This window comes from Aythya ferina, assembly GCF_964211825.1.
Source record: "Aythya ferina genome assembly, chromosome: 8".
NCBI lineage: Eukaryota > Metazoa > Chordata > Aves > Anseriformes > Anatidae > Aythya > Aythya ferina.
The window spans coordinates 14,211,518-14,239,019 of record NC_140304.1 but is presented as its reverse complement, the minus strand read 5'-3'; the positions used below and the strand labels follow the sequence as shown (position 1 = coordinate 14,239,019).

The 27,502-nt window shown below is 39.0% G+C and overlaps 1 protein-coding gene across 1 annotated transcript; it reads right to left on the bottom strand.

Moving 5' to 3' along the window:
* Positions 1-52: 52 nt before the first annotated feature.
* On the bottom strand, positions 53-27,502 carry DHX9 (DExH-box helicase 9; the record flags this gene model as incomplete). The annotated part of the gene is given in 24 exon segments (XM_084527502.1): positions 53-2,145; positions 3,420-3,739; positions 4,092-4,429; positions 6,405-6,527; positions 10,956-11,057; positions 14,795-14,885; positions 15,618-15,669; positions 17,890-17,987; positions 18,749-18,878; positions 18,881-18,979; positions 20,050-20,125; positions 20,127-20,184; positions 20,312-20,481; positions 21,681-21,788; positions 21,792-21,845; positions 21,849-21,879; positions 23,364-23,386; positions 23,390-23,404; positions 23,408-23,468; positions 24,095-24,190; positions 24,364-24,418; positions 24,617-24,662; positions 24,664-24,834; positions 27,485-27,502. Coding segments are annotated over 19 exon segments (1,392 nt in total). The 3' UTR covers positions 53-2,145; positions 3,420-3,739; positions 4,092-4,429; positions 6,405-6,527; positions 10,956-11,057; positions 14,795-14,854.

Below are 27,502 nucleotides of genomic sequence, written 5' to 3'. Positions count from 1 at the left end.
ACATGAACTACAGTTTTCAGAAGTTTGTGACACAGACATCTTTAGACAGACATTTGCAAGAACACTCAAAGTTTATTTTTGACATCAAGATCATTCTACTATCAAACACCAATCCCTTGATCTAGAATTCAGAAGGAGCAGTGTCCCAGTGCAGTACGCACAGTGGCTTTGACATAAGTTGCACGCTGTAGTACGCACTGACATTTCCATCTGATCCAAATCACTCTGCATACTACATGCAGTTTCAGTGAAATAAATAGTAAGTCTGGCAAAATTACAAACAACTGAAAGGTCAAGGTCAAAAACGCTACAGGTCTAACAATGCTACCAGTTTTGTTTACAGCACAATAAGGAAGGCTAATTTTGTTTTAGCAGAAAAGAGGGCATAGGCGAGGGGTTTGACCTTCCTACCAGCATCGCAATTGTACTGTTGACTTTTTTCATGTTCCTTGTCAGATCACGTAAACATTGTATCCTCATTCCTTCCTGTCTATAAAAGCATCTGACACCTATCCATTAACACAATGCTGCACCCGCTGTGTGCTCTTGGGCAATGTGCCATCCTCTCTGGTCCGTCACATCTTTTTAAACTGAACTCTGCACGGTAAGTCACCAGAAAGGACCGTCGTGGTGGGATAACACAGTACCATTACTGCCTTAATATTATTTTATATCTCCTGGTTTTTCTTCCTCTGACTCCAGCCTGCCAGGATTTATGGCTCTTCTGTATTGTGAACCATTGCTAAGCCTTCTAAGTAAGTTAACAGCAGTCAGATATAGGTCTAGTGAGCTTCTGAACAGCACCCACAACTCCTGCTGCAAAAAGCTGGGAGAAGTGCCAACATTCTGATATCCTACCCTTCCTTCCCTTGTCTTTGAGCCAACAAAAGCTTGTCCAAAGACCCACCAGGCTGGGTCTTGTGGGAAAGAGGATACCATCTGTGGAGGCTAGAGGCTGTAGCTAGGGCTGTGTCTACCCTCTCAGTCATCGGCTAAAGAGGAGGGAAGTCACGTCCCTTGGGATTGTTAAGTCTTCCAGTCTCGCAATCATAAGAGGAACTATGAAAAATGTAAACGTGCAAGACCCGTTCTCTGGTAGTTGTCATCGATAGCTACCACAGGACTGGAAGACATGCTAATTTTGCAGGCACTAGGAATTAATTCTGATCCAAAAGCAGAGTGTTGAAACCTCATTAGATGACATCTTGAGTCCTGTTCTTCACTGGCACAGCTATGCAAATCCTTCACAGGAAAACACATGTTGGAGCAAATTACTTTTTCCTTTTTTTTTTTTTCCTGTGTCCGTAATTATTTGAATAATAAGAGAATTTAGTCTCCTACTTTTAGGCATTCAAATCGCTATGTAAACCCACACTACTAATTATGGATTATTAAGCAAAGTGAAAAATTAGGAGCTGTCAGGGAAGGAAATGACATTTTTAAACTCATAAGTGATCATCATAAACAATAGGAAAATGTCTAAAATGCTTTATAAACATTGTTTACTGATAAATGTCTCCTGTTTTGGCTTTTGATGTACCCCGAGCAAAGTACTTAAGGAAAAGATTTGAAAATGTATTAAAATAACTTTTCGTAGTTGTCTTTTGCTTGCTGTGAACGTCAACATACTGCCCACATTTTAATTTCTCCTACTCAGTGCAGCATGGAAACATAAGAAAGACAAAGACAGGTGTTCAGAAAAATGCCGTGATTGCAAAGGGATGGTTAATTCTAAAACATGTGTCCTGCTCTTTTACTTGTCCGATCTTTAAATAGGAAATCTGTACTCTCTTCAACTGGTAATAATTTCTTTCGTTTTGGAGCTCAATACAATCATTACATCAGAGAACTTAATTCAATTAAAAGCCCTTAACTGCAGTATTTATCTAATAATTCATTTTAGGTATGTTAATTTACCCTCGGCTATTACCCTCACCTATTGTCATGTCTTTTTAAAATCATATGAAAAAGTTAAAATCAATATTTATTGCATTGATTTATTAAAAAATGAACTGCAATCATCTGTCATGGGGTTAACTTACAGTAAGCACCAGGAGAGTGTACAGAGGATAGGCTACAGCTTTACACGGTGATCATGTCAATCTCTCCCACTTCGGTTTTCTGGCAAAGATTCATCTCAGATGCCTGTTGGTTGAAGACAGTTGTATTTCAATTAGCATTGAAATGACATAGATACAGATAGATACCAGAACATGCTTCTTAAAAGTTATTTCCTACATGATTTTAAATCACAGGATAGTCTTTAACATAGCACCTCATTGTCACTTCTCATTGTTTTTTTTAACCTAGAATGTGCTTTTCGTTGGTCCACTTTTGGCTTGTGTCATTCTCAAAGCACATTTCACACTTCCTTTCAACCACTAGCTTGTGGCAACCAAGTTTTTGCTACCCAGACTGTTTAACTCCAAAGGTTAAGAAAACAAAAAGCCTCCAGAATATAAACATCTTTATGTAGTAACACATACCTAGCATACCATTTTCATCAACACTTCAGTGCAGCTCAAAAGGTCTATAATAGTATCTGAAATGTTATATGTGTTTGTTCGTGTTCACATTTTCGCAAATTTAAAACAATTAAGTGTTACGGCATATGCATATTAGTAGGGAAGTGTGCCTTACTGAATGCTATTGATTTATCAGTCATCACCAGATAACACTTCCTGGATTTTGTACACTTCATTTAAAGGCTCTTACAAACCCAGACAGAATAGACACATTAAGCTTCCCTTTCATTTTACCAAATCACCTACCTTTCTTCTTAAAATGATATTGGTTGCAAAACGGGTGAGTTGCATTTAATAATTTTGGCCAGATAGGAATCCCTCCAGGTTACTCCCTTCTAGCTCATTTAAGCAAACATAAAGCTACTTCCCCACGCTGTAGCTGAAAGCACAATAAGCTTCCAGATAATCACTAAGAGTTCCTTTTAACTTGTCTCAATTTGGGAAAATACTTAAAGTTCCTTCCCTCCTTCTCTCTTTCCCTCCTTCCCTCCCTCCTTCCTTCCTTCCTTTTTTTCCCCCCACCTTTTCTTTATGTTTTCCAGCCATTTCATGCCCTGCCTGCATATGAGACTGTCCCAAAGGAGCCAAGCTGCAGGAGAATTCCCTGGTTTCCACCTTTAGAAGGAATCAGGCTTGAAAGCTTTTACTAGTATTTATCTCCAATACAGGAGTCCACATTTTTAACGAATTCTGTCTTTCTGAACAAGAGGCAGTAAAAACTATTCAGTCACTGGAAGCCACATGGCCAAATCTCAGTTTAGCAACATCTGGATTTCTAAACAGAGAAAAAAGAATGAATAACAGCGCACAAATAGATGGCAGATAGCTTTATTAGTCCCCTGAAGTGTACAACAGACAGTTAGCATTTTTCTCATACTGATCCCAAGTACTCACTGTCAAATTTCCTTCCAAGTCTCAGTTGGGACAGCAGATGTTCTCCCAGTGTGTTATTCCCCTCACATCATGCAGTCAGGATTGCCAATTATTTCAGGTTCCAGAGTACAAACAGGACTTCGCTCAATGAAGCAATTGTTCATCCCACTACAAATTATGTATGATAATTCTGCAAGCTTCTGTTGAATTCCTCCTTCAGGGAAGCTAGAATGTGAAGGGGTGATGAGAAGACCTGATGGCACCAGGTAAGGTGGTAAGAGGTAGCTTGTGGTTGCTCTCAGTAAGAATGCTTCTTGCTGTCTTGTGCATCTGGAAGAACGCTGGACAAAACGTTATACTCATTGTTAAGTCATTAATGCACCATTATTTTTTTTTTGCTATATATTTTGGGAATTTAAGGAATCATCAATGCTAGTTCTCTATAAAATGATTTGTGTGATCAACAGCAACATACAAATTTGATGTTCTTTGGTAGATAAGACACTTACAGATTTATTCAGAGCCATGTTATTGGCTCAGGGTTGTAATAAAAAGAAAAAATCATGAAATGTACTGATAACAACTCTCACTCAGCTGAATATCTTGAGTAATCAAGTTAGTAGGGGGTGTAGGATACAGCAACTTTGAAAAAGGAGATGAGCTGCCAGATGGGCTATTTCAAAGAGTGCTTACCAGCATCATGCTGCTTTGAACTGGTCAGAAGGATTCCCAGTCTTCACAAGAAGGACAGAGAGCCAGTAGTTTATTTTGTTGTTGTCCCAACCTGAACTGTCACTCACTTTCAAATTGTGGCATTGCATAAGGCCATCATGACTCTTCCGACTACATTATTGTTTCTGTAGCTGGGCAGCATTTTTCACATTTCCTGAATTCTTCACATTTCCTGAAACTTGAGGAGTTTGAAATCTCCAGTAAATGGTTGGTTTGAAGAATGATTACCAGGAATGGCAGAAATCAAGTGGGCTTGTTAGGTATGTGCAGTCCGGGAGCACACAAGAGGCAGACCAGTCCTGAAACAGTGAGATAGGAGCGGGTTAGTACAACAGCAGAGCAGCATCAGATAGCGTGTGAGCTGGGAGGCAGCTGGCAGACTAACCAGGTACTCTGGTTAGTCTGACACAGACACACGAGCATTATGAGATGCAGCCTAGGTGTGAATCCAGCAAAGTGAACGCTGCAACATTTCTCATGTGACAATACATTATTTAGATGCAGATTGCCTTGTTTGTTTTTTTACGTTGTCTATTAACTACTGTCATGTTTCTTTAGCCTATTCTCTCCTCTTTTTCAGTGGCTTTCCTCTTAATCTGGGCCCACAGACAGAACTACGCAGGTAGTTTTACAGAATAGTGCGAGGTAATACATGGGGAAGGTACATCTTTTGTTCTGAACACTTAAAACCAGGCAGAGGGTGCCAGCAATGCAATGGCAAATACCTTTTGGAAAAACTGAAGATGAAAGAAAAGAACTGGCTTGGAATTTGAAAGACTAAACAAGAGCATATCATTATCAATTCTGAAGATTTAATTACTCTTCTGTTGGAAAAGCTGTTGAGGTAGCTTCTTTGCCTATATTCTATACCAATGATATCCATGATATCTATCTTGTTGACCCATGAAAACTCATGAGAGGCAAATGACCTATATAGTCTATTTAATATAGCAGCATTTCACCAGGGGTCTCTCACAGTGAAAGGAGTTATCTTTCCGTGGGATAAAATGAACATTACTAAGCATAGTATGTTGTCATTAGAGATTTTTTTATTTTTTTACTTAGAAAGAAAATTCATGTTCTCTTTTAAGACTTCGGTTATGTAAACACTTTCATCTCCAGATTAAGTTCCCAGCCGTCTCTTGGATAAGTCAACTAGACTGAAGGCTTTTCCTTAGACCTATTTTTGGCCTTGGATATTTTGTGATCACTTCAAGCACTCTCCAAATTTTTAACACTATGACAATGTCGGATGTGACAGTTGGGCATATTTTAAAAGTAAATTTTCCACTATCATATGATGAAGTAATATTAATGTTTTTATGCATGTACGCCTTGTCAGTCACTGTGTGCTCAAATCTTTTTGCTCACTTATCAATGGTGATTTATAAGTCCACCTCAGAGACAGCATTATACATAGCCAGCTGGGCAGCTCTGGTTTTACTAAACGTGCTTTTCTGACCCAGACTCAGAATACGTTGAGAACAATAAATAAATAAATAAATAAATAAATAGTCCTGTATCTATATTTAAGTTTACAGTAACTTCTCTTGCTTTCATCTGTTTTGGAAAGTCTCCATTCAGACTTTGAAGATCACCCTTGTACAGACTGAACTTTGAAAGTTTCAGAGAACTGAAGGCTCAGTGAAGCTGGAAGCAACTCAAAGTAAGGTATATAGTGTGGGAAAGTTAAATAAGCTATTTGCGGTGTTTAGACAACTTTGAATATATGTCATGTGCAATGAGTGAAATAACCATCTTGTAAAATGTAAATTCAGAAACTAGCATTTGGGACACTTAAATACACTTCTGTTACTTACTTGTTGATGCTGGTTACTATAGTTATCTGATGTAGCCACTACTTTTAATGTGTATTGCACATGGACTCAAAAATATTCTGCCTGGAAAGAATTACAGAAAGCTAAGATACTACTCTCACAAATACTGATTTTTTAGTTTAATGTTATAGACCGTTTATTTTTACGGAATTTTCAGGAATCATAAGAAGCTTTGTGAATTGAATCACAAGATCATACAACCATGTCTCTGTAGTTCCGTGTGTGTACGATGACACAAATGCAAAGAGGTACTTAGATATGTAGCCTGTTGTCTAAAATAGGCTCCTTGCAAGCAACCTCTGAGTTTATCATCTCAGCTCAAAGTCGCCTCACCTTTTGCTGAACCATTTTCTTTTAATTTAGAAAATATACAAGACACCTGGTTGGTAACAGTTTGGAGGAACTGGACTATTGCATAACTTTACTGGAAGCTTACCTTGTCAATGGACAGGACAATGCTGGATTTGAGTTGCCCAGGCTTTGGAAATTGTGAAGTATTTGGCACTTTTTGCACTATTTTACCATTCACAGATGATACAATTTTAAAAAGGAACTGTATCTGTAGCAGAAATACTGGAAAGCTTACTTCAGCTTGATAATAGCATAAGAGGAATGACACAGAAAACTTGAATCTTAAGTGCAATAAAACTCAAAATGCATTTTGAGTAAATCCACTCCCCATAGCTAGAAAGATATTCTGGCCCAACATGATGACCTAATGACTGAATTGTTTAAAATTTCTGTCAAGCAAATACAGTCTGGAAGACTAAAAGATAAAACTCTTTTCCTAAGTTTCAAAACCAATAATTTTGGACTTTGTTTTGAGTTGGGGAAGAAAGAGTAATCTCCATCTGAAACTCTTCAGGCTTTGAAAACGTGAAAATACTTTCAAATTTAGCTGCTTCACTTCATTTTTGGTGCCTCCCACTTAGAATAAAGATTATAGAATGGCAGTGTATAGTTTGTAAAAGAATTTTCTCATAATCATTTGACTTGTTTTTTCTCACTTTATGTACCGTAACCTATTTCAAAAATTGCAAAGCCTCTTAGCAGGGGAGGAGGTGAGGGTGCCTTGAGCATGCAGCTCATGAAGACAATGCATACATGACTCCCAGAAGAGAACAGCAACAGTTATTCCCACAGTGGGTTTTGCTTCTCTTAGTCTTTCTTGTTAATAGTAGTAAAAGTATCATATATGTAAATAGTCCTCAGAATGTTGAAAGATTATCATGTTCTTGCCAAGAGTGAGCATGCAGGATCTGCTTCCAAGCAAATGCAAAACTTTTTGTTTTCAGTCCAACACAAGATCACTTCCTTCAGCTTTATTAGTGATGTTTAATGGTAGTCAGATGGTTGGTTGCTGCTCTTCGCTCCAAGGGTTGGGAACGTGCTGGTATGAAAGCTGGAGTTTAGCTCTGACTCTTCCACTGACTGATAGTGATTTTTAGTGGTCATAAGCATATGCAGATGAACATATTTCTGCATGACTTGCCCTAATTTATAAAAACAAAACAAAAAAACCCCACTCACATTCACTCAAAACACTCAAAAATTCAGAACTCAAATTCTGACCCAGATTCCCGTCCTCTTATGGGTGCCAGATGCTTTGTGATCCAGAAGCTGCTATGGAAAAGGAGAAAAGCCCTTCTGAACTTCTGTGATAACTGCGCTTCAGGGCAGGCTGCTGCTTCCCACCGCAGTGCCATCACGTCAGGGATGCTCGCAAGGCCGAGTGCCTCTCGTACACTGGTGCCTTGCCTGAAAAAGCTGGAAGTTCTTCAGTTCGGCAGGCACTTTGTCTCTCAGCTATGGGAAGGATTTCTGCAGGATGTTGATCCACCACTGGTGACTGGTTTTGTTCAGTTCTTTGTGGTTGGTGTGGCTTAACCCACCTGCTGTTTCACCACCCTTGCTCTTTTTATCAGCACAGTAGAGCCACCCAGCTTCTACTGGCACAGGCCAGCATATAAAAGCACACCTCTTGTACCCAAGTGCACCACTCAAGTGCAAAAAACAGATGAAGCCTCTACAGATAAAGCTGCAGGAATATTTTTCCCTTCTCCTTCTGTCCTTTTGTGGTAGACTGCTGCCTTGCCCAAAGATGAGCTAAACCAAACTCCAGTCCAAGGCTATTGCAGAGTTTCTGGCTATTCCTGCAAGCAGCCTGACAACTCCACCAGCCAAACTAAATGTCTGTGATAGCCCTAAGGGAGGAGGATGAACCATTTTATGGCAGCTGTAAAAGGTCATATAGTAAATACCAGTGCTACTGCTCATCTGTTGTCCCAGCCGATACAGTTTGGGGAGAGGGGGTGTGGTGTGCATGCGAGCGAGCTGTTCAAAGCTCTTTCCTGGCTCTTCACGATTCAGGTTACAAGCTAGAGAACTGGAAAAACTTGGCTGATCAATTTGGGGTTGTTCTACCTATCTTGAAATGGTTGTTCAAATGAGGTAAACCTCAAAACTTGAAAAAGACTTGAAAACCCATGTCCTGAAATACACATTTTGCCTATTATCCAAAAATTCATGCATGGTCTGGAGTTTGTTTTTGTTTATAAGGGCAGAAGCACTAGAAGACATTATTAGATTCTATAAATATCTAAAAACTCAATGTTGTTTCACTATCAGAGGCTTACTACAAATCTTCTAATTCGGCTTTTCTTAAATACAGAATCAAACTGTTCTCATTATTGTGATTGGTTTTCATGTTATAAGTTTAGTAGCCCTTTCCTTCTGCTTCCATAGTTTTTGCAACAACATGTTTCACATTTCCTTAAGTTTTATGTCTTCACAGGGATTTACTTGGGATACTGCTTGAAACTTCTAATAATGTTACTAATCTCAAAATCGTGAGAAACTAAGAAAATTTTGCTTTTTTTGTATGCTACCAATTATATTCTGCAGAAAAACAGCTAAGTTTTATTGTACCAGAGTGCTCCCTACTCTACCTACCCACAAATGATAGGTATGCCAGAATTTACTCTCATTTAACTATATTATCTGCAGTCTTTCCATATTAGGAAAATTATTACAAGCTTTTACATTTTAGCATTTTAAATTTTCTTAAATCTTCCTGCTACACTGATACATGCATACATTCCATATTGCTGCTCTATTCACTTACAGATTGTAACATGAATATTTCCTTTGTGACTTCATTTGGAAGGGCCAGGATGATGCTAACAAATTAGTGGCTTCAGGACAATAGCTCATTTCAAGAACACATTTGTACATCCACACTCTAAACAGGCAACTTTAAATGATGTTAATATTGTAAAATAAACCATTTAAAAACTAGAAGTGCCACAGCTCTAGATATGCCATAAGACACTGCAGTAGCCGTGAACAGGCATGATCACATGCTACTTTTCCACCCTCTCCTAAGAAAACAGCTCCTGGGACTGCCTGTCGATCACTTTCCTTCATATGCTTCTGAAAGTCCTGTCAGACTTCAGTAAAACCATCTCAAGGGCTGACCTTCATAGATAATTTTCAGTGAGTTCAAATAGTACAAATACGCAGACAATTACATGCAGTAAGCTCACATACTTTAAATGCAGTTCTCTAGCAAACAATTGTTTCTGTTGTCCGTAGAACAATTATATTTTTTAATCAAATGTCTACTTTTGTTAATGCAGAGCTTGAGTGGTACCCGCTGAATGCACAAATGATTTATTAAAATTCGCATTTAATCCATCTTACTATAAATAAAGTAGCTTTCACTGCTTGCATATCCATCAGCTGATATGTGGCTACACACAGCACACAATCTAAAGAACGTATGTTTCACATATGAAAGTGGATTAAATCTTCTGTTTGGAATTGCATGGGAAATCTGGCAGTGTCAGGGAGAATTATTTTTTTTTCTGATGTAAATAAGCATATAAATCCCTTAATTATTATTTGAGTATATATCAGAAGGACTCGGGAATAAAAATACTTCGCATTTTAAGAGGGATAGTGGGCAGAAACTTATTAGGCAAAATGTTCTATTTAGTATCTGGCACAGAATAGTAAAAATAGTAAAGAATAAAGATACATATATATACACACATATATATATATTAGTCTTTACCATAATGTATCTTTGTATTAATAGATAACATAGTGTGTTTTGATTCTAACATTTATAGCCATGGTCTTTAGTTGTCCTGAGACTTTTGAGATCTGATGAGCACCTGGTATCTATGGATTCTTTCTTCTACACTGGTTCCTTAAATTCATTTTCAGAAAAATCTTCTGTTGGACTAGAAGAACTTGTAATGTCGAACTCTACTCTTTCAGCCACTACAGATGTATGAACAAAGCTTGTGCTTTGGCCAGTGCCAGATTCTGAGTCACGCAAAGATTTTTACAAAATTAAACCTTATAATACTGCCATGGAAAATACTACACCACGGGGAGTTTCTCACAGAAGTTTTCTCCCCTGCAGACCATATCCATATAGTTCCCTCACTGCAGGGTTTGGATGATTGTAAATCCTCAAATTCTTTCTTGCCACTAAATCCCAGAACTGATCAGGCTGGCAGTGTGATGGGATGAAAGGTATAGAATCATAGAATATCCCCAGTTGGAAGGGACCCATAAGGATCATCGAGTGCAACTCCTGGCACCACACAGGTCTACCCAAAAATTCAAAGAGGTAGAGGATAAGTATAAAACAGATGTAGAAGAACATCTTCAGGAATGTCATTTCTTGCACTGAATGAAGTAGAGTATGTAAACATACATATAATTAAAACTAAATAAAACTATAACAGATCCACCTCCCTGTGTATCTGCATTAACTTCAGAATCTGTAAAGAAACTGCATGTCTGTCTAAGACTCCTACATGCCACCTACCGCTTATCTTTTTACAGAGGTAGGACTAGACTTTCAGCTGTTTGTTCTCCATCCTTAGGTGAGAATTTGTGCCAATGATCACAGCAGTAGTGGCAGTCAGCACAGAGCTACACGACCAATCATACTATTATTATTTGTGCTTACCGTGGTTGAAAATTTTCTTTTTTCTTGCAATGTGTTCCTTTCAACATGTCGCAACTGCATCAGCATATTTTCCAGGAAGACAACTCTTACTCTCTTCCATCCCTTAAAAAAAAAAAAAAAAAAAAAAAAAAAAAGTTGGCTACAATGAGCAACTAATTCATTTAAGAGAAGGTAAGAGGAAAAATGGATAACTACATAGCAGACACTGACTATAGGACTATAGGTCAGGAGCTTAGTTATGCACAAAAGCAGTAGTTAGGAAAAAAAAAAAGGGGCAATTCTTCATTTATAGTCTCTACGTATAGTCTTTCTGCCTTTTTTTTTTTTTCAAGCCAAAGCATTGGAGGAAAACTTGAAATTCCTCTCCCAGAATACAGTCCTGGTACATAAAGAATCAGTTGCTTTTGCAAAGAGCTAACAAAAAGTATGGTGCAGTTGATTTTTAAATTGTATTTGAATTTACAATTTTACTTTCACTTCTTTAGTTCACTCTGATCTAGGAAGTGGTACTCATTCGTTTCTGCACAGGTGAAAGACTTTCCTACAGATGCCCCACCTCAGCAACATGAAAACTTGAATATGGCTTATGGAAGTTGGCACCGTGGAGGCCACATGGTCATTTTTCCCAGGACAAAACATGGCTGTAAAGTTATCCATGTCAACTAAAGACATTAATATTAGATCTTAGCATTGTGGTCTTTTATAACTTACTGGTCTTTTTGGTCTTTATGAACTGGAGCTCTGAAGCAGTCCTGATCAATGGTTCTTAACAAATGTTAGAAAAAAAGTTTACCAGAGCTTTTAATTGGATTTAAAACTTTAAGTGTGAGAATAAACAGCAGAGTACAATTAGTTAATTACTACCAAGGGAGAAATGCTGTGCAGCTGGAATGCAGTATAGCAGGACTTGGTGAAAACGAGGTTTAACAAAACTTATCTTAAATCAGCATAAAATTCATCAGTAATGGCACCTATAAAGTAGGCAGTCCCTCTTTCCTAATGAAACTTTAAAGGTGTGGGGGTTTTGTTTATTTTTCAAAAGAAGGTCAACATCAGCACTGTATTTAACACTTTCATAAGGTGACAGGTTTAATTATAAATTAGCACCAACAAACTTTCCAGCCCTACTTATCACACCTTGCAGATTTGAAGCCTGCAAGCACCTAACTGGTGCTTCACTTGCATACATTGCCTTGTTCAGCTTGATGTTAGCTGGTCTCACACCTTGTAAAATACAGCATCAGGTTCTGAGTTTATCTTTTACTTCATCATTTCTAAATTCTTTTTAGTATCCCAAAAACAATGCAAAAATACTCCTCCAATTCCTGTGTGCCATCCTACCTCCAGGTGAGAAAGTTTACTGGAATGCCTCCTGTAAAAGTTGGCTCTTGTGTGCTGCAAAGGCTTGTGCTAACTGGAAGAGCAGAAATCCCAGCAGTGGTATAGATAAACTGAAGGCATTCCTCACACCTCGGTCTTTTATCCTCCACTTCTCTGCCCAGACACACAATGCATGTGCTTCACCAAGGCCAACAACTGTCAGTGATAGCAAACACTAAGGCAGCACCCGATGCTTCTTTAAAAGATTTTCTTATCCTCCTGGAACCAATGTGTATGGGTTTGGTCACTTTGAAAAAACAGTGCTTCACGCAAAGCCTCTGGCGTGGATTGTTTGTTCAGTGCTTGTTTATTTTAAGGATGCTTTAATGCAGCTTCCTGTTACTGCTGAGCACAAAGAATATCAAACAGATTTTCAGAGCTCTTGACAGTGTCAAGAAGATCAGCAGGAGGCTGGGACATAGGCAATGAAGTGCCATGCTGACATTAATTGCTTGAAGCTTCTTTTGCTTCATTTGCCTTCCCATCCCTGGAACTCCTGGTGTGTTTGCTGATTTATTTATTTATTTGTTTATTCCCAGCAGTTCTCCAGCTTTAATTTGTTGCAGTTACCCGAATGTAAACTGCTCATGTAGATAGATGCATTTTTTTTCTTTTTTTCTTTTTTTTTTTTTTTAAGGGAGATTTTGAACAAGGCAAGAGAAAATCTCAGAGCTTGTGTGTGTCTCTTTGTTGCATATAACAAACACTACCAAGCTGATGATGCTTGAACCGCCAAACTGTTTTCAGGCAGCCACTTTCAGGTAATTTTCTTGTCAAAGCTCAGGATGAACAGACATGTTCCAGATTAGAAGTGTTCACACCTTCATCTTTTTTTCCTGTTTTTAAACACTAACTGCATCTTTTTCAGAGACAGCTAAGGCATCATTGACTTGCCTGCTAAGCCTCACACTTTTATAAAATTGTATCAGTGATACCAGCTTTCCCCTGGCTGGTATTCCTCACAGCATTTTTGATTTGCAGGCAGGAAAAGAGATCAATTACCTAACTGTAAAGCTAACTTGGTCAGTTTTCTCAAGAACAGTATCTGGACACTTTTAACACTTGCTATATAGCTCAAGTACAAATGTTTTGAATAAATCCACAGAAAGAATCTTTACTATAAAGATATTGCTCACAGAAAAGATTTCGAGAGAAGGCCTCGTCCTCCACCTACTTTCCCTTTAAGCTTTCTCCAGGTAAAGATCTTGTAGAAGTTCTGTTGAATTTCTCTCCATTGGTGGAAATCTCTCTATGTCTAGAGTTTTTCCATTCTTACCCTGAGATACATTATGCGAAGTGCTGCCTGAGTAATACCACGTAGAGGAAATGAATTTTCTGCATATTTACTCTAACAGTACAATAAAAGACAGATTCTCATATTTCCTCTGTGCCTGACTCTGACAGGCTGTTCCCAAGCGACGGGACCTCAAAGACAAAAGTTAACATGGTGTATTTCTCATCTCTCTCTATGCCTTTGTGTTTTCTGTTCTGATTACCAGACTTTTGAAATCGAGCAGTTTACAAGAACAGTGTTTGTGTTTTCTGTTTAATGCAGCATGGTGCATACAAACAGGAAGGCAAGCATGACGTCCAGCTTGAAGAAATTAAGATAAAAGTTGGCTTAATGGCAACTTTGCAATTTGTTGGTAGCATTTTTAATATTTCTGTGAAGCTTTCAAACTAGCAAGATAAAAATTCAAGTAAACAACTGACAAGTATTATCCTCCATATTATTGTTTTGACACTATTGACAATATTTCTCTTACTCTTCTCCTTTTCCATTTGGAACTGGAAAAACAGAAAAAAAATGCAACTGTTTCAAAAGCCACTCATGAGAGTTTAGCAGTATCAAAAGCCTAAGGTACAAAGCTAATGCACCTTACATTGGTACAGCTAGGAACAGCCAGTGGTGCCGTGGTTGCTGATCTGACCAGTTGACTAATAGTAAATTGTGTATTAAGGTCTGAGGGAATTGGAGTATGTGCTCACGGGCTTCTCTGACCATCACAGATAGCTCAGTTACTGGGGCTCAGGTGCTTCATTTGCCTTGTATTTCAAATGACTGAATTTGTTGCACAAAACAATGTGAGTGTTCTGACAAGCTGGCTTTTTGAAACAAAGCACAGCTTAATTTACTGACACAGTAAACTCATCTCAACCTCAATTTTTACTGTGAAAACATAAATGTCATGTCAAGTTAATTTTCAAATTTATGTACCCAGGTTGTTTAAGGATGTCAATCCTCGTTTAGACCACTCTATTAATTTCTGGCACAGGAAATGTTGCCAGGGATTAAAGCTTTCCCAATTAATTTGCCCTGATGGACTAGATGTAAAAAAACAGACTTAACATTGTTAAGCACAACTTTCATGCTGGACATTCCTTAAAACATAAAACACTAGCACAGAAAAAAAGATCAACTATACTGTAATTCCTAGATGCTAAATAGTCCGTGTCACCTCTGCCTCAACCTGCATTCTGTGTCATTCTCAGGTCTCTGTACTCTTGGAAGCTCCATCTCAGCAGCAACTTGCAACACAGGAACATGACCTGCAGAATTTCATACACTATTGTCACTTGACTATACTCTTAAATGTCAAACGTCAATTTTTAAAACAATTCCTACAAGCAATATTAAGACAGATTTAATCTTTTTGTCAATGACTGGTGCCAAGCTGTACTCCAGAAGCATAGCCATCTTAGGGAGTAACAAAATCCATCACTGCAAAAGTATCAGAACCAGTGAGATCTCACATCACAGCCTTGGTGGCATTAAGGTAATGTTTTACAGTCTTTTTCCAGCAATAGTAAATAGATAATAAACAATAGTAGATAACAGATAGATAATAGTAGATAGTAGATAATAGTAGATAATAACTTTACTGTTGCAAATTAGAACTTTTTTTTTTTTAATAGAGCTGAGAACAATCATATTTACTCTAAAGAGGGAATTTCTTTAGCTAGGACTTAACATCAAAGTACACCCAGTAAAACTGTTTTCAGCCAGCATCATACAATATTTATTGTACACATACTTCATAATCCCTAGTACCCACACAAAGACCTGAACAGATCAACAAAATCTTAACCAGAGTAGCAGGACCGAGTAATGGAAAAAACAGTAAAACTGCTGTCAAAAGCATGGCCAATTCACTAGAGTTCATCCGAACTCTTCCCAGTATTCCAGTTCTGTTTCTGCCCATGCCAAGGCTGAGGCAGTGCTGAGCAGCTGAACAGCCTGTTGCTGTAGGGCCATCCCCTTAACCTCTGTTTTGTGCTCACCTTGCATTCATCTCCCCTTTAAATGCTGACTTCTTTTGAAGACCAGGAATAGCTAGAGAGAAAGACAGAAAGCTTTAACAGATAATAGATCATCTTTAAGACCTGGAGGCTTGATACTGAAATTTGTAAGAATAATTCTCTTTAAAATCATTGGACATCTGCTTCAGGTTTCCAGTCTTGTGTTAGTAACACAACCGGAATAAGACGAAGCTGGGGGGACAAGCAAAGGAAAGCCAGTTTTGTCTGGGCGCAATAAATACAGATGCAAAAAGGGAACATGGCTAACGCTACAGCACATCTTTCAATGTCCATCTCTTCTGCTTCCCTAATAGGTTGTACCAGCTCCCAAGCTGGAGATTTTCAGTAACGACAGCCATGGAGAAACCATTCTCCAACCTACACAAACACTTACATCAGCAGATGGCACTGGGGAGTTTAATGCTTGAGCTTTATACAGTTTTTAAGAACTCTTCATTAGAAATACAGGAAATGTTGTACTTTACTCAAACACCGGTACCCCCATGCCCCTGTAAATACAACCAATTATTGGTTCTGAATAATCCAATGCCTGCTGGGTTATCGGGGGGGTTAATTTCATCAGGCATGGTAGCAGAAATTTTGTACAGAGCTGCTCCCACAGATGCCTCGTGGTCTCCTGAAGCCCTGCAGTACCAAGTGTGTGCACAGAAGCAGTCAGTCCCTGCCTGCTGCTGCGCCCGGCCAGCGTAGCTCTTCCTGTGGTCGGGTATACATGAGGTAAGGGAGCCCAACCAGTCTGGGCCAAAACAAAAACATTTACGTACACATTTAGTGTGAACTGGAGCACTTTGCTCATCTTGTTCATACAAGAGTTCCTGCACAACAGTAAAAACAGCCTGACTGTAGGAAACCCTTAACAGTAATCTGTGCCTCCACTCCTGTTCCAGGTCACTTCTCAGGTCCTAGTCTGAGAGGTGAGGAGGAAACCATACCTCACTGATGTTTTGTGGGGTTTTTTATCCCTTTTGCACTGGTATACTTCTGCAAACACAAGTCAGCCAGCAAAGCTCTGGATGTCTGGAATCCACAGGCTATAATTTCAATGAATTCTAATTAAAAAGGCACTCTCACATGTTTTTGGAATAATGAAGCATGACTATTTTGGAATAGGAATGTAAACAAACACTGCCTCAGATTAAGGGCACAGTTCACGTCAGGTTCTGCAGACACGAGAACCATCACATACAGCAGTCTTGGAAAAGGTATTCCATGTTCCCACATCATCTGAATAAGCAAAAGAACTCCTCAGCTGCTGGGCCATGAAGTGCAACACAGCATGCACTAAGACAGTGGCTGGCTGCAAAGGAACAAAGTACTGCCTGGCATAGACAGAAAACCACTACAGCAAGGCCTATTTGCACAGTTTATTAGACAACAAAGAAAAATCCCCACTGAGTCCAGGTTCTGTAACTTGAAATTTGTTTAGCAGAGAATGGTTTTAGACAATGCTGAGATTTCTTCAGAATGCCTTGTACTTCCTACAACCAAAACCAACAACAGATGGCTTCAAAATCTAAATCCAAATCCTATACCTGCTTATATGATCATAGGGATATTTACTTTGTTCCTCACAAAATACACTGAAGTGCATGTCTAAGGTGCCCTTTGTTTTGATTCTAAACTAGTAATGGCTCACAAGTGTGTTCATTTTCCTCTGCCTAAGAAGACTTGAATAAGGGGCAATAAATGGGTGCAAGCACAGCTGAATGTTTGTTTTGTTTCTAGAGAAAGCGATGAAGAAGTTTGTCCAAAATAAAGTTGGATTATCTTGTCTATGAAAGTCATTGTGGTTTGGAACAGGCGATGACAGAGCTTTTATTCCTGAGAGCTGTTTGTCCTTCCTGTGGAAACAGGCAGTGATTTGTCTCCATCAGACCCTGAACATGACAATTTTACATATGCTCAGACTATTGACCTTGCAGCAAAAGCCTAAAGCTCCTTTCCACACCAGCCACAATTCTCCTGGTGATACTAGCTCTGGGCTTCTGCAGCCTCTATGAGCAGTGAGCTGACAGCTTGAAGCTGCTGTTTGGGCACTTGGTGTCCCTGGGGGCAGAGGCGGTGAGTGCTCCCTGTCCCCTGAGCTCTGACGGCATGAGCCAGCAGAGGCAAGCTAACCTTGCATCAGCAGCCATCAGGCTGATGCCTGCACCTGATGGCCTGGAGAGCTGATGGATCGCATTTGCTCGTTTGGTGGGTCCAGCTGCTAAATGATCCCCAGATCTTTAGTCACCTAAATGGAGAGCCTCCATTGCAGCATGCACAGCAGGGATGCAGGCAGCCACGCTGTGGGGCATTTTCAGCTTGATCCTAGAGCAGAAACAATTACATTAGACATATCACAACTTCCAGGGGAGAACCTGTTATGGTTCAAATTAAAGATAAAATTAAATTTGCTCTTCAGATTTAACATACTTAGGTAACACTTAATACATAATCCTTATTGCCAAAACAGAAAGATACAGAAACAAAGCAAACTAAAACTACGTGGCTCCTTAAGATCTTGAAAGGAACAGGCCACAGTCAAACATACCAGTGAACTAGACTTAAGCAATTCTTCACCTTTGTTTTACAGGCTGGGAAGTTAAAAAAAAAAAAAAAAAAAAAAAAAAGACATCCAGATGGTATTTGGTCATGGGCATAAAATGCATGCTGCCAGAGCCAAATGACAAATCTTTAGCATTTCTCTCCTCCAGCCATGTTTCTGACACTTAAAAATAAAGTTTTCCCAGCCTCTCGCTTAAGGGAAGGTGCAAAATACATAGTATCTCTTATTCAAGTTCCAATTAACGTAGATTTTCATGGCAATTACCTAGTGTCATGTTTTCAGTTTAAGCAGAAACCACTACACATGCTCAAAAAAGAGACACTTCTTAAGAGGCTGTCCTTACAGCAAGAAACCTTGCTAATACAAGGGTTATTCACAAAAATCTCTTCAGGGCACTTCCCAGGCAGAGTGAACCCTAGTGTTGCACACAGCTGGTTTCAAAAGGAGGCGGCACACATCAGGGTATTGCCATCATGGCACCTCAAGTAACTGCACAGGCACCACAACCAGGCTTGCAGGCTACTTTTTTTCCAAACACACACACAAAAAAGGTGGTAAATACTTGATGTTCTGGGTGCTGAGAGGGCAGCTGACAGATGACTTGTGGAAGGCATTGTGCCCCTCAGTGTTAAGAATTTTCCTCTTCTCCTTGTGGCAGCAGACATTGGGGTAGACCCAAAAGCAAGCAAGGAGATTACAACATCTAGATTATTATCTGGTCCAGTGCTGTTAAACGGTTGAGTCATCAAACATTCTGTTGACAGAGAACAGAAGACTGGCTAGCATCCATGGGTCATGTACAGCAATTGTTTAGGATCCTGGATCAATGCATTTTCTGATTCAATCAACTGGCAGATGGGCATCTGCTCTCAAACGACCTCTGCACTCAAAGCATTTCAGTTCTACATTTAGTTTCCAATTAATTCATGGATAGCAAAAAGCTAAAAAATACTACTACAAAGAGGTATTTTTCTCTCCCAAGCTCTTCAAAAACAAGGAGCGAGAGGTTTGCCCAGAATGTGCTGTACCACAGTATGTTTCCTGTCATTTGTTTTGGAGACAGATCTTTTGGGGGAGGTCAGAATGGATGTTTTCATTAGCTTATTTGTTACAAACTTCCCCAGAGTCTCTGGTGGCTTGTTTTCAGGTTATCTTGCCCAGAAATAAAGTTAAAGATAAATGCAGCAATGATTCTAACAGCATGAGGAGAAAAAAAAAAATAATTTAGGAAAAAAAAAAAGAGAGAAAAAATAACAAAGGGAGAGGATCATTTGCAGAATCCTGCCAGCCATGCCATATTGACTAAACAAGCTCCTCAAGGACATGTGGCAAATTCAGAACCTGGTCATCAGTTTTAAAATAGCAATTTTGGAAAATTGAATAATATGTCACATTATTGCACATCTTTCCTGCTGCACAAACCCAGAAAACCAAAGGACAAATAGCACGATGTTTAGATCACACAGACTCCCTCAGGCTAATAAAAAGGAGTGAGAAGCACAGTGCTTACAGAACACATTTTATGGATGCAACGAGTGAAGAACAAAGAAAACCAGAGAGGTAACTCTCTAAGGAGAATTAGTCAAACATAATTTTAATCATGAAGCCCTAATGCCAGCCTCCAAAATCGCCCTATATCACACCTCAGCCATCACAACATCTGTTTTTCTGTCTGTTAGGCAACTATAAGAAAATGAGACAGCACTAAAATTTCATCTGAACACAGCTGTAAAGGCAGAAGATATTTAGGGCATGCCTCTATGGTTGTGTGTTCATCATAGATTATCTTGTTTATTTATCTCTCATCTCAGAATGAAAAACACAATCATAAATTGCTATGTCCACGTAGAATCTCATTCTCTAGGAAGACAGAACTGGTACCTTTCAGCTGGACTATTGCTTTCCAAGTCATTCGTAAGCATAGCCATGCTCAGTCTTTTGTGTTCACAAAATCTTTTTCCTGCTTCTTCACCACCCATTCTAGAACACAGATTGAATTAGCGGTCCATGCAAGAAAAGGATTGACAATCTAGCTGTTAAAGCAGCCAATGACATATCTAGTCCAGTCACACAACTGCTCACCATAACTTCTAAACAGATTTTGTACCTTGCATCATCCCAGGCTTGGAAGACTGAGAGCGAAGTTAGGCTATCTGAAAACCTGCTCCCAGCACAATTCCTATGGACACAATCCGGCCATTTGCATTCACTGATGGTAGGTTTGGGGAGCAGGTGGCTAGAGGCAGTACAGACAGCATGTCCCACATTGAAAGAAACCTCAAAAGGCATCAGAATGGGGTTTATCAAACCCTTGGCAACAATAAAGTCAAACAAGTGCAGTGGCTGTTTACAGATCGAAGGGTCTCATGGGTGTCCCTAACTTTCTGGCCATTTGACCATAAGCATTAACTCTGCTTCATAATTTCATGTTCTCTTGCACTCTCTTGCCCTCTCTCTCTCAAATTTGCATGCCAAAGAAAACCAGCACAAATATAATCTTTAAAAACTCTTAAGAAACCAAGGAAAAATGCAGACTTACTGTTTACATGCTCTACAGACTCAGGCATCAAATACTCTGGAAAACATCAGCCTAATTAGACCATTTACATTTCTTGCCTCAGCAATAAAATGGGAAAGCAAGCAAACAAAGAACTCCTTTTTTAGTACCTACTGATCTCAAAATCCTAAAGAAATGCATTTCTTATCAGCAAAGTAAAAAAGCACTAACCATTTTCAGATCATTAAATTTGAATGCATATCCCTTCAGTTTTTATTCTGGTCTCCCCTTTATGTACAAGCATTGTAGTCTCTTTACACTTTTTTTTTTTCCCACAAAAGTCATCAAATAGATATTTCAGTTATTGGAAATGTTAAGAAATGCTTATTTAGTGATATTTACAAAGCATGCTTAGGTTTGAGATCACTGTTTTAAACCTTGCTTCTTTTTACTCATATTCTAGCTAGTTCCTTGAAGAAACTGGGGAGACTGCTTAACCCCCACTTCAGTTTCTTTTTTAGGAGGATATTGATTGATGTTTGCATATTCAGAAACTGGAGATTTAACTACTTCACATAATACTGAAAACTCAGGTTAGCAAACTGTGGAAAGTAGTAATTATACAAAAAAAAAAATACACAACAGTTAATCTCTCCTTTTTATTAGTTTTATAGTAGCTCTGTTAATGCCTTAGGCACTAGACTGAATCTATGTCATACACAACAGTGCCACAGCTGGAAAACAGGAAGCTGGAAGCTAGCATCAGTCACTGGTAAAATAACAAAACAAGCCTTAAGTTTAAAGGCTCAAATTTATTAAAGGAAAGAAAATCCACTTGGGAATTCAAATATTTCTTCAGCTGGAAAAAGACATTGCCACCCACACAATCTACTACAAAAAGCTACTACACAATCTAGCAAGAGAGATGTTAAAGCAGTTTGTAAATGATCACCCTGCATGGGAAATCACTTGGACTCACCTTTGTTAACACACTACCTTGTGGACAAACGGTGGTACCTCTTAGTGTGCATTCTGCTTCCATCACTGCACCCAAAGGTGGTGGTTTTATTGCTTTGGCCAAAAAATGTTACATTCCTCCCAACTGCAGCAATTTGATGCTCAAAGCTATTTCACAAAATGGTGTTCAGAACCTTTCAGGTGTCATATGAGTTTGAAGTCTGGAATGAGAAGACAACAAAAAGCATGCATTTTTTTGAACATGCACTTTGATCACCATCATGGGTCATTCCATCAGCATGAAGTATCACCTCCTCAGCCCCCCAAGCAAATACTGTTTCCTAGTCAATCCATCCACACTTACCGTACTCTTCTAAGAGTATTTGTTTTCCATTCTTCTCAATTCTTATCTCAGGGAAAATGTAAAATGGAAACGCACAGAGGGTACAGCCCTCACATCGCCAGTACCCAGTCTGGTTTCTAGCATGAGTTGACCATGCAAAGAGTCAGCTTGCAGCATGTTTGTGTCCAGCCCCAAACACGTCCCTTTCCACTTGTCTCCTACATGGCTAAGGAAGGACTTCCATTTCTGAGAAAACAATCTGCTTTCTGATGGCCTCATATTAGCTCTTCCATATTTGTTCTTCTCTCAGCTCCATACCAACTCCACCTGCATCTTTCTGCTTTGATCACTAAGAGTAAGTATTTTTTTGCTGCGTACTTTCCAAGATTGTTTTTCTGGTAGCAAAAAGATCTGTTAGAAAGAGAGAGAGCTCTTAAGTCTCTATCTCTGGCACAGCATTGTTAGTGATCATTTAGCTTGCTGGTTGAAATTATGAACTCCCAGGAATGGCTGTTCAACAATGTTGCTCAATGTACTGAGCAACAGACAGTAGAAAATGTTTCAGAACACCACAGATTTCACATTCTGATAGCATCAGATTTAGTTGGTATCTCTCTCTGCATAAGTCCACAAAACACACACTTTCCTTATTAGACACCATGGATCTAGCAGGTTTTGTTTCTACATTCCCCACAGGAAAGTAACCTTCAAGGCATGAAGACCCATGATGGCTTCAGTAGCCTAATATCAGTTTAAGGTCAAATATTATTTTTTAAAATCACTGCATTGTGCTAGAATAGTATCTACTAGACTAGATCTAAAAAATCAGGTCAATTTAGGGGAGTTTTTTGATCAACTGATACTTTTAGAGGTTACAAAAAGTTGAATTATGGTTGCATGTTCAGAAACTGGAGAGCAGATAGAGCAGCTATGCTCCAACTGCTACCTGAAAGGGGCACTGTAGGTTTCCCGAGGGAGACCAGTGAGTGTAACAGCTGTGCAGACTTCTGCAACTGGCAAAAAATTTCCATGGCTCTAGTAAACGAGAAACAGTTTAACCAATAGAAGATCCCAAGTTTCAGCAGCAGGGAAGGTGGAGCAGTTCAGCAGCAAGAAGGGTCTTCGAGGCCACAGAACGAGGATGGAGAGAAAAGTAACAACTGTCTTGCCTTATTTTTCCCACCTAAGCAAAATAACTGAGATGTCCAAGAATTCATGCATCTCCTTTGTTTCCTCAATTTACTTCCCATGTTTGATCAGAAGTAGCATGGAACAGTTTTTAGAGAGCTCTCCAAAGTTATTGTATTTCTGAAGGACAAAGCCTCACCCTTCAAAGAGTTCTACTGCACAGAAAACACACACACGTGTCCAGCTCTTCCTTTCCACTACTCCAAATTAGTTTTTTATGCCCAGACCATGGCGCAGTTTGTTATGTTATTGTGAGCAGTGAACAGCTTCACTTTTTGTCTGTTTCAAAAAGAGCAGAATATCAGATGTCCCTCATCTTAAGTCCTGCCAAATTAGCTCTTATTTTCTTCCTTGCAGCCACACTGCTTCCAAGAAGCAAACCGCCCCTGTTGGACTAGCTAAGCTTTGGCTACTTAGCCATCTGTCTGAAACTAAAGCACCACACTATTTATAAAGCAGTGCTCTGGGCTATACACAGAATGAGATTCTCAGAGCTGTCTCAAAAGCTTAAAATTCTAATGCAATTAGTGAGATCCCTATGCGTAATTTGCTCAGAGAACATGCATAGCAAGACAGGAGCCATAATAGACTACAAAATTCTTCCTATTTTCCACTGGCTATATGCTCTGTGTTTTTCATACTCATTTGGCAGCTCACATATTTCAAATTCGCATGGAGACCCAGTGACACTTCACATGAATGCAGATGACCAAAAGCAGCCTACTGAAATGCCAGCGTGGTTTGTAACTGTATGGAATGGCTAAAGACAATGCACATTTGTCTTCAGGGAGCTAGAGTCCTAAATTCAGCTCTGTGACTATGGGAACACAAGGCAGTTCTGTGTGTTCAGAAAACCTTTTTTGCATTCCAAAGAACAGCATTTACAAAACAAAAAGCTGTTTCATTTGCAGCAGTCTATAAGATAGAGCACATCATCGATGGTAATGCTGGTCTCCGCCAGAGCGATAGATAAAATAGCCTGTACAAACAGGAAATGTGTACTGAAATAGTTGGTCTGAAAAAGTTAAGGATCTTCTGCCAGATAAACTACATAACCTCTTGTCAAAAAATTCAACAATATATTCTGCAACAGCACAAAGTATGTTAATGTCAACACAGAAAAGGCTCTCATACTTGCATTACTCCAGGACGCATGGGATGAAACACTCAACACTGTTCCTCCAAAGGAATCTGTGAATGAAGAAGTGAAATTCTATACTGGCAGCTTTCTACAACATGAAAACAAGAGAGTCTGTTACTGTGTAAATCTCCTTTCTTCTTTGCCTGACATAATTATTTCTACCCATTCATTTTCATGCCAAATCAATCCAATTCTCCAAGTCACTTATGCAACTCTTGTCTTTACACACAGACAGATGTTTCCTTTGGAAAAGAAGATTAAATACAATAAACACAGTGGCTTGTACCAAAGCCTGGATTCATTTCTATAGGCTTCTGCATTGTATATATACATCAAGTTCCAGCCAGGCAAGGAAGCAAGTACAACTCCCAAGACATTCAGAGTCCTGATGTACATTAGCAGAGCCTCAATGAGTTCAAAAGAAGTTTCTTTCTCATTCAGCTGAGAGAAGAAACTGTGTACTTCTGGACCACATTCATCACTGCAAATAAGGCTCCAGTTGCCCTACAAAAAAATAAAAGGGAAAGGAAGGGAAGGGAAGGGAAGGGAAGGGAAGGGAAGGGAAGGGAAGGGAAGGGAAGGGAAGGGAAGGGAAGGGAAGGGAAGGGAAGGGAAGGGAAGGGAAGGGAAGGGAAGGGAAACAATATAAATTTAATTTACTCAACCTGTGAAGACTGGCTGGCCAGACAAACAGGAAAATGGAAATAAAGACAATCTCAGGCACTGCTCACAGAATGACTCACAATGAGCAGTTCAAATCCTGCCTCCCCAGCTTTCTATTACAAGAATGGTGTTGCATTTCCATTGCATTAACTTGTAACTCAATACAATTTTGCAGCAGGAAGCTAGCAAACTAATTTAACTTCAATTCAGATGAACGAGTATAATGTTTAAATAAGAAAATTCAAGACTTCTCTCAAGAAAAAATTATTTTTAAAAATTCCAAATAATTGAGCTTTGGAGTAGTTTCAGATCTACAAATTAAAATACAATTGTATATGAAAATTTAGAACTTTCTGACACAGATCACTTTATTTTAAATGTTTTTTGTTCTTTAGAATCAAGAGAATACCAGAAATGTTGCAAGTGAGACTCATGGAAGACTGCAGTAAGGACATTTTCTTGTATTCCTTAAAAAAGAACCAACCAAACAAAAAACAAAACAAAACAAAAAACCATCCCAAACATATTTATTCATAAAAAAATATAAGTTTATAAAACTGAAAAAATGGAAACCACAACAAAATCTAGCAGCAGCAGCATGCATTATTTCTGGCCACAACACGCAATTGTTTCACTAGAAACAATGTAAGCTCTGATGATTTTTTTGACTATTCCAAATGTGTAAAAATCCAAAAACATCAATTATTTATGCACAATCTGTTATGCGTGATTTTTATTTAGGAGGAGGAGCACATGTGAATTTTTTGGTGGAACAGGCAGAAACCCAAAAAAGGGTAACACCCACCTGGGTCCAACTGAAATTTAACACCCTCCAAATGCCTTCAGGAAGATTCTGCCAAACTCATTTTTCCTATAGGAGATTCTGCTACAAACAAAGTTAGTTGTAATGAAAAGATAAATAAAACGTCCTCAAAGCACATTTCTATAGAAGCAAATATAAGTATATTTAAGATTTATTTGCACACAGGCACCTACAGTCACCCAAACAACCACTGCAAGCAGTTCAGCACTCTTTCAATTCGCAGTGGTACGTCAACACTTAGCTAGATCATAGCAATTGTAAACCTTGCACGTCCATGAAGAAGTCACTCACATCTCAGAACCAAGGCTCATCACCCTCATTTCAAGATTTAGGGATGTTACCACTCTGGATAAAATGGTGTACAAACCAAGTCAAGGGCAGCAAAATGAAGAGAGAAGGAAGAAACTTCAGAAAGGAATGTGGAGACACCATATTTTTCTCTCAAGGACTTTAATTGCTCTCTTTTAAATGTTAGTGGTTCTGGTAAAGAATTCTGCTTTAACAAGTGGCGCTGTGGAGCACTGCAAATAAGTGTGTGTAGCCACTGTCACCAAAATTATTTCTAACCCTTGATACATAGCAGGTGACTAAAACTACCAAACTCGCTGTGGTCAGGCCCAATTCGAGTCTATTTATATTCTTCTCAAATCTCCTTTTGGAAAAACATGGTTCAGACATGCATTGGCATTTTCCAAGGTCCAGTTCTAACACAGCTCATCATTTAAGTCCTCTACTTCTGAAGGTCTAGTATGGAAAAAAGAAAGTTCCATACAGCATTCTATAAAAGCATTTCTACCCCAAAAGGTAGCCCTGACCTACTGAATTTCAGCAATTACAAAATCAACTGCTTCAGCACCCACGGCAAGCTAACAAATACTGTTCCATATCTTACATCCAAGACAATTCAAAATATTCTATATGAATACAAACACACAAACCAACAAACAAATGAAAAAAAAAGAAAACACTAACGCCCTTAGGAAGTGACAAAACCATGGTCTATGATTACACTTTGAATTCTTCCCATTTTGAAGCTAACAGATCAAACCACCTCCACTCTATTCAAGATACAGAGCATGCCATCACTGCTTAGGATCTAGCCGTGCAGCACACGGCATTGCCATGAAACTAACCGGTCCATCAGAAATAACACAGCTCCTATTAACAAAGGGCTTCACCCAGGCTAATGAGGCATGGACACTGCTTCCACTACCCAAACTATGTAACTTAGATACATCTTTAACAGGACACTGCAAAAGGACTCTTCCTTCCCCTCCCAACATTCAATACATAGCTTCATGCTTTAGTTACTGTACTCCAAAACTGTTGTAAAGATAAGAGGCACCTTCCTCCTCAGCTTTTATGTCAAACATCATAACAAGCAGTGATCCCACTACACAGGAGGAGCTACAGCAGAAGGCATCTGTGGTTTAGAAAAATCATCACATTTTCAATGTCTGGTTTGAAATGTCTGTGATGGTGCTGTTTCTGTGTGTTTGTATTTAATATATACAATATTATATATCACAATGTGCCATTTAAAACAATTCCCAGTGTCAGTATTGGTATTAAACATTTTTATATTCACCCGTGAAATGCACTTTCCAGGAACTGTGAATTCTCCCCCAGATTCACCAGTTAGGCAGAGCAAAACACGGGTGTTTTTACCAGATCATCCTCCATCAT